At 39.4% G+C, this 7,037-nt stretch overlaps 1 protein-coding gene across 4 annotated transcripts in view; it reads left to right on the forward strand.

Annotated features, from left to right (window-relative positions):
- The window catches only part of MEAF6 (MYST/Esa1 associated factor 6), a 22,169-nt gene that overhangs the window by 12,712 nt on the left and 2,420 nt on the right, over window positions 1-7,037 (forward strand). For 2 of the 4 annotated variants that reach the window (XR_005197057.1, XM_017509761.2), the window contains exons 5-7: window positions 571-763; window positions 5,678-5,707; window positions 6,494-6,527. Coding sequence is in view for 2 of the 4 variants with exons in the window: in XM_017509761.2 (XP_017365250.1) it covers window positions 571-763; window positions 5,678-5,707; window positions 6,494-6,527 (257 nt within the window). In the remaining 2 variants the exon portion in view is untranslated. Of the gene's footprint in view, window positions 1-570; window positions 764-5,677; window positions 5,708-5,812; window positions 5,871-6,493; window positions 6,528-7,037 lie in introns of all 4 variants that reach the window. The other 2 variants (XR_001819415.2, XM_017509762.2) reach the window with 2 other exon arrangements.

Below are 7,037 nucleotides of genomic sequence, written 5' to 3' on the forward strand. Positions count from 1 at the left end.
ACATCAGGTTCAAATCCAACAGAGCTTAAAGGTTAAACAAACAACAACAAGAAAAAGAAAACTTATCAGAGTAATTCAGGAGTGGGCTCTCTTTTCCCTCTTTGTTTTTGTTTTTTTTTTTTGGATAAAAAGGATTCCCATATAGTTTGGGGAAGAAACCAGGGCCAGCTGTAGACACTTTTTCCAAGATCATCCCTCACTCCCCTGGAGTCCTGTCTGATGTTTTAGTAATGCTTTTTGTATAATTATTAATCCTATTAGTGTAGTCTGTGGTTAAATAATCTTTATGCAGTGAGATTATCCTGGCTGTCTGTTCCTGTTTCCCAGCTCCCCTTAGAGTTGCTGCCTTTGGTTACATTGTTTCAGATTACATGCTTTTTCAGGACCTCTGGTAACTTTGATCCTTTGTGTGTATCTTCTCTGTCAAGATGTATCTTCTCTGTCAATTAGAGGATAAGGAATGTTTTTTTTCTATCTCTACTAGTGTTCAAAAAATACTTCATGTCGATGGACAGATTGCCTGAGGAGTACTGATGATGCGTTTGGAAACTTGTGTTTTATTTCCTCCAGGGGAGCCAGGAAGTGGGACAGAAAGTGACACGTCTCCAGACTTCCACAATCAGGAAAACGAGCCTAGCCAGGAGGACCCTGAGGATCTGGATGGATCTGTGCAGGGAGTGAAACCTCAGAAGGCTGCTTCCTCTACTTCCTCAGGGAGTCACCACAGCAGCCATAAAAAGCGAAAGAATAAAAACCGGCACAGGTCAGTGGCAGGGACCCCACCCCCCGCAGCTTCCATGACCCATTACTGTGAAGGGAATGGCCTAGAATAACAATGCTTTAGGATTGTTATAGAGCCTTTCTGTTGTTGATGGCAAGAAAGTCCTTTGGTCCAAGGGAACAGTCTAATTTGCTCAGAGAGAGGAATTGGTGGACATTAGAATAACCCTCGAGGAAGACTCCAGGATATCCTTCTCACTGTTTCTAGTGCAGAATAATTTTATTCCATAAAACCTTGTTTCATATGGTGAACGTGGGATACTTTTAGAAGAGAAAAAGGAGAAATAGAAATGGGATCCATGTAATAGTGTTTGAAAAATGCCACTAGTACGTAATAGAAAGCTGTAAAGTGGGATAAAGTCTTCTGCTGTTAATCTTGATCTTTACCTACTTTTATTTCTTTGTGAAGAGAACTGATTTGACATGCATTTTTTTTCCTCTTTCAATACAAGTTTTTTTATTGCTTGTGATTTTTCCGTTTCTGTATTTCTCAGCAACATGCTGACTTCAGATAATGGAAGAACAGTATAAAACCTGTAAAGTATGAGAGTGTCTTCGTAGGTAACGTGTAACGTTGGTGCACTGTGTTTTTTTTTTTTGCAGTATACATAATGAGATAGGAATGATGTCAATGGACAGAGAGGCCAGGTGTCACCCAGAGGGGGTTTCAGCATTCACTCTGCCTGGGGTTTGTATGATAATGCGGGGACTTGTTAACTCAGATAATTGGAAATTATGCAGCTTGACCCAAAGAGGATAATGTACAGTTTCTAAACTAAGGAATTTTGCTGGCCTCAAACTTTCTGGGATACATGAAGACCCTATACGTACCTGTTTCCATGCTTCCTAGAAGTTTTGAAGCAAGAGCAAGATTCCTCATTCTAGAAACTGTGCATTCTTTCCTCCTCTCCTGGAAGACTGCGTGCAGAGCAGGTGAAAAGGGGCATACAAGGAATGGGTGGCATTCCCTGTCCTCCAGTGTGCTTCTGGATTTGCTTTACAAATCTGTAGCATATTCCTTCATGCACCCAATGTATTAAACTTGGCAGTGCCTGAGGATAACGTAGCATTAACTCTGCCTGATTTGAACCTCCTTGGTTGGCATCAGCTGGATCTTCAATTCTTTTTTTTTTTTCTTTTTTTATGCTCCTTTCTTAAACATCAGAATTTTCAGGATCTTCAATTCTTTTAAGAGTTTTTCTTGTTGATGGTAATAGTGTTTTTTAGACTGCAGAAATAGTATTCCTTCAAATAGTGAGTAAGGACTGCTGCTTAACATTTTTCTGCAAACCAGAAATCACCATCCTAATCACATAACTATGCTAAGAAATAGCAAAAATTGCATATTCCTCTTTATATATTTTTGAAAGGCTATAGGTTATTTGACCAACTGTAATAAGACTGGTGCTAGCTTATCATGAATAGAAAAGAAGCATACTCTTTTATTTAATTGTCAAGATAATTAAACATCATACTCTGCATTACTTCTGTCAAATTTATTCCAGTGTCGTTTTATTTATTTATTTATTTATTTATTTTGAGACAAAGTCTCGCTCTGTCACCCAGACCAGAGTGTAGTGGCACGATCTCAGCCCCCTGCAACCTCTGCTTCCTGGGTTCAGATGATTCTCTACCTCAGCCTCCCGAGTAGCTGGGATTACAGGAATGCACCATGTGCCTGGCTAGGTTTTGTATTTTTAGCAGAGACAGGTTTCACTGTATTGGCATGAACTCCTGATCTCAGGTGATATGCCTGCCTCGGCCTCCCAAAGTGCTGGGATTATAGGTGTGAGCTGGTATGCCTGGCCTAGTGTCATTTTAAAGTAATGATTATTTTCTTATTTCATAGTGTCTAGAGGAGGGAGGAAACTCTTTCAGAATTTCTGGGGCTTTTTCCATTACTGATGAATAGACTCTCTAGATAGCTGTTTATTTCAGGTCATTTTCATTAATGACGTCATTACCTGATGACTGATAAAAAGGAGTTAAGCGCTAAACTTCACTTTCTTCTTGCAGGTTTTAGCACATTTAGTAGGAACAGTACTACTTCCTATCCTTTCCTTGCCGTAGGAGCTATCTCCTTCCAGAAGAATAGTGGTGTTGTAAAGATCTTTGATATTAGTTACTGCTTCACAAATAGTGTTTTCTGTTTGGAAAGCAGAATCCTGCTTTTTATTGCTGTCCTTTTGTCTTCCCTCTGATTTAATATCTGGCTGATCTCCCTTGGCCTTAGGCACTCACCTGCCCCAAGAAAGGAGAGTGAAGTTGATTTTCTTCCTTTCTAGGGAAGCTAGATTCAGTGTGCCTGAATGGTACATGAGTGGCCATTTAAGGGTCTTAGACTCATGCCATCTTTAGTCAGGAATTGTGTCTGGTCCAAGCCCCTTACTGCTGACCAGACCTCAGTGGGCCTGGCAGATTGGGGTGGGGACAGAAGATGGTGTCTATGTACATTGCTAAGTTCGTACCCAGTACAGTACGTGTTTCTCCTCCAGTGTGCCATACCGCATATAGTGAGATAAAAGTCAATAATAAATTATTTCAGCAAATGTTTGAGTACTTACTATGTGCCAGACTCTGTTTAGTGGTGAGCAAAGCATGGTGGAAATAAATATGGCATTTAAGCAAAAGGAAATAACTTTTGAATTTGCCCTCTTCGGGAATATGAATTTTTTTTTTTTTTTTTTTGGGAAACAAGATCTTGCTCTGTTGCCCAGGCTGGAGTGCAGTGGTGAGATCATGAGGCTTACAGCAGCTTCAACCTCCCGGGCTCAAACAGTTCTCCCACCCCAACCTCCCAAGTAGCTGGGAATACGAGCATGTGCTACCGCACCTGGCTAGTTTTTGTATTGTTTTTGTAGAGACGGGATTTCACCGTGTTACACGGGCTGGTCTTGAACTCCTGGGCTTGAGTGATCCTCCTGCCTTGGTCTCCCAAAGTGCTGGGATTACAGGCACGAACCACCACACCCCACTAGAATATAAAAATTTATCAAATAATTTTTAGCATCCATAAATGATGACATTGTTCGGAATTCTTATATTTTACATGATACCTAAACAGTAAGTCATTCCTGGTATCTTTAAAGAAAAGGTTGAAATAATAGCACATAGTGGCCAGGTTTCTGTGGCTCATACCTGTATTCAGCACTTTGGGAGGCTGAGGTGGAAGGATCACTTGAGCCTAGGAGTTTGAAACCAACCTGGGCCACATGGTGAGACCCCCCTCTCTACAAAAAATACAGAAATTAGCTGGGCATGGTGAGGTGCCTGTGGTCCCAGCTACATGGGAGGATGAGGCTGGAGGATTGCTTGAGCCCAGGAGTTTGAAGCTTCAGTGAGCCATGATCACACCACTGCACTTCATCCTGGGTGACAGAGGAAGACCCTGTCTCAATGATAATAATAATAATAATAATAAATAACATATAGCTATTCTTATAAGTTTCTGTTAGTATAAAAATTTATTTTAGATAGTCTATAAAGTGTTGATTAATTAGATACAGTCTATTTTAATTTGTGAACAAAGTCAAGTCAGGCTGAAAGTGAAATATTTGATAATTCCTGGTTTCGTACGCCTACTATATACTCTCCCAAATGTCTAAAGTGAAACTATTGTGTGAGAGATAATTGACATTAAGCTTTCTTCCAGCTTTACTCTTGCAAACATTGTCTAGGAGGAAAATGTATCCATTTGCATATTGTTTTAGCACCTGCTACAGTCTGGAAGGTGTTGGAGCCAGTGAAGGAGCAGGTGTCCTGCTCCAGGTTAATGTTTGCTTTGGAGGCCAGCCTAGACCATGGTCTGCTAGCAGTGATGGCACAAAATGGCCTCCTCCTCTGTACTGCTCCCTCCAGGTCCCTGAGACTCAGGTGCTTGTGGATGGCAGCTTTCTCTTGTTTTAATAGGGGTGCTGCAGGCTGGGCGCAATGGCTCATGCCTGTAATCCCAGTACTTTGGGAGGCCAAGGTGGGTGGATCAGGAGTTCGAGACCAGCCTGGCCAATGTGGTGAAACCCTGTCTCTGCTAAAAATATAAGAAGTAGCAGGGTGTGGTGGCATCAGCCTGTAATCCCAGTTACTAGGGAGGCTGAGGCAGGAGAATCTCTTGAACCCAAGAGGCAGAGGTTACAGTGAGCTGGGATTGCACCATTGCACTACAACCTGGGCAACAAGAGCGAAACTTTGTCTCAAAAAAAAGGGGGGAAGGGTGCTGCACACTTCGGTGTTCCTTAATTGTAGCCCTGATGTAGAAAGTTAACTGCCTTCACCTACTTAGGTGGCAAAGCAATACTGTTCTTCATTTTCTGGAACAAGATTCCACTACTGAAGTTTATTCATTCAACTTTGAGCTTCTAGGATGAATGCTGTAGAAAAGGAGCATGGTGTTCCCTGGACATGTTTAGAACATGTAACTTGAGTGAAAAGTTGTAAAATGTTTTCCTTTTTTAAAGTTTAGAATGTTCTGTAGTTTTTTTATTTTAGTGAAAATGTATTATGCCGAGTTAGTACTGTCTTCAAAGTGCCTTTCATTATATAACTAAACCTCTTTCTCTGTTTCTTCTAATGTCCTAATTATATTTTTCAATACAATTAAATATTTTAAAAGTTCTAACCCTGAATCTGGCAGCTAATAAAAGGGCTCCAGGTGTCTGGTAGTTTTCTAATGAAATAACTTTTTCTTTCATAGTCTAGTCTTCTGATTAAGAAATCCATTGAAGGAAGGGAATCTCCTGACCACAAAATCTTTGGTGCTTTGATGTTTGAAACTTTGTTGCTTAAGATTCTTAAAGCTGATATTGTTTCTACAATTCTTGCTAGGGTGGCTAATCAACTAATTTATTGAATTAGTGTATTAATTTCTATTGCTTTCTTCCTTTCAAATGCTGCCCCTCAGCCCGTCTGGCATGTTTGATTATGACTTTGAGTAAGTTTGATTTGAATTAGTATTTGTGCCGTGTTGTTTAGTGTGTAGACACCAGTATGCCTTTTTGAGACCTTTCTAACCCATAGTTTATCTGTTTAATTGTAGGTATATATATTAGGTTAGGCTGGGAAGTTTTTTTTAAAAACAGAAAAACGTGATGGAGGTAACATTTTATTTAATAACTTAAGCAAAATTAAGTAAACTTCACTTTTATGCATTTTAGCTTCTTTTAAAATAGATAACCTTTAATTCATATTTAAATTGATTTTCTGGCTTTGCTTCATAAGGAGATTAATAGCTTAAGATCTTGATATTTTGCTTTGGAAAGATTTAAAAATTGAAATTCATTTAATTTACTTTGTGTTTCATGTCAGGAAATACAAACTGCTAGTCTCTTTCCTGTTGTTAATCACCATGTGCCTCAATAATTTTCAGTGATACAGTTACAGAACTAACACATTAACATAGAGCATGCCCTCTTAATTCAATCTCTTTAACATGTAGTTTTGGAATAGTCTTAAAATTATATGGCTTTTGTAGCTGCTGTATACATTTCTTTTTAGAGTCATCTAAGTTTGCCTTAGGGCAAAAGTGTCTGCTCATAATTTTTAATACTTGCTTGATAATATCTGGGTAAACAACTAAATATGACATAGTCTAATGAAGAATGTGGATTTTTCTTAACCAAATAGTCTTTGTTATAGCTTATGCCCTATGCAGTAGCTGATTGTGGGACCCATTTTCTTTAAATTAAAATGGAAATATCTTTTATCTTTTCTGTCACAGGATTGATCTGAAGTTAAACAAAAAACCACGAGCTGTAAGTATCAGCCAGACCACTTCAGAGAGGCTGGCAATTTTGTAGATGATTAGACAAATGTATTTGTCTTCAGAGCTTGGGCGTTCCTAACCTGGAGTCATAACTCTTGATTTAAAGGTTGGGGTGTCCATCTGGATATACTTCAACTTGTAGGTGTTATTTATTTATTTATTTTTTTGAGAAACAGTTTCTCACTCTGTCACCTAAGCTGGAGTGCAGTATTATCACAATCACAGCTCTCTGCAGCCTTGACCTTCTGTGCTTGGCCTCCTGAATAACTGGAACTACAGGCGTTACCTCCTCGCCTGGCTAATTTTTGTATTTTTTGTAGATATGGGGTTTTGCCATGATGCCCGGTCTGGGAATTCCTGTACTTAAGCAATCCTCCTACCCCAGTCTCACAAAGTGTTGGGATTATAGGCATGAGCCAATGTGCCCGGCCTGTGGCTTTTGTATTTTAAGGACAGAAAAAGGTCACATGCGTTTTTTTTTTTTTTTTTTTTTTTTTTT

This window comes from Cebus imitator, unplaced genomic scaffold (genome assembly GCF_001604975.1).
Source record: "Cebus imitator isolate Cc_AM_T3 unplaced genomic scaffold, Cebus_imitator-1.0 Scaffold420, whole genome shotgun sequence".
NCBI lineage: Eukaryota > Metazoa > Chordata > Mammalia > Primates > Cebidae > Cebus > Cebus imitator.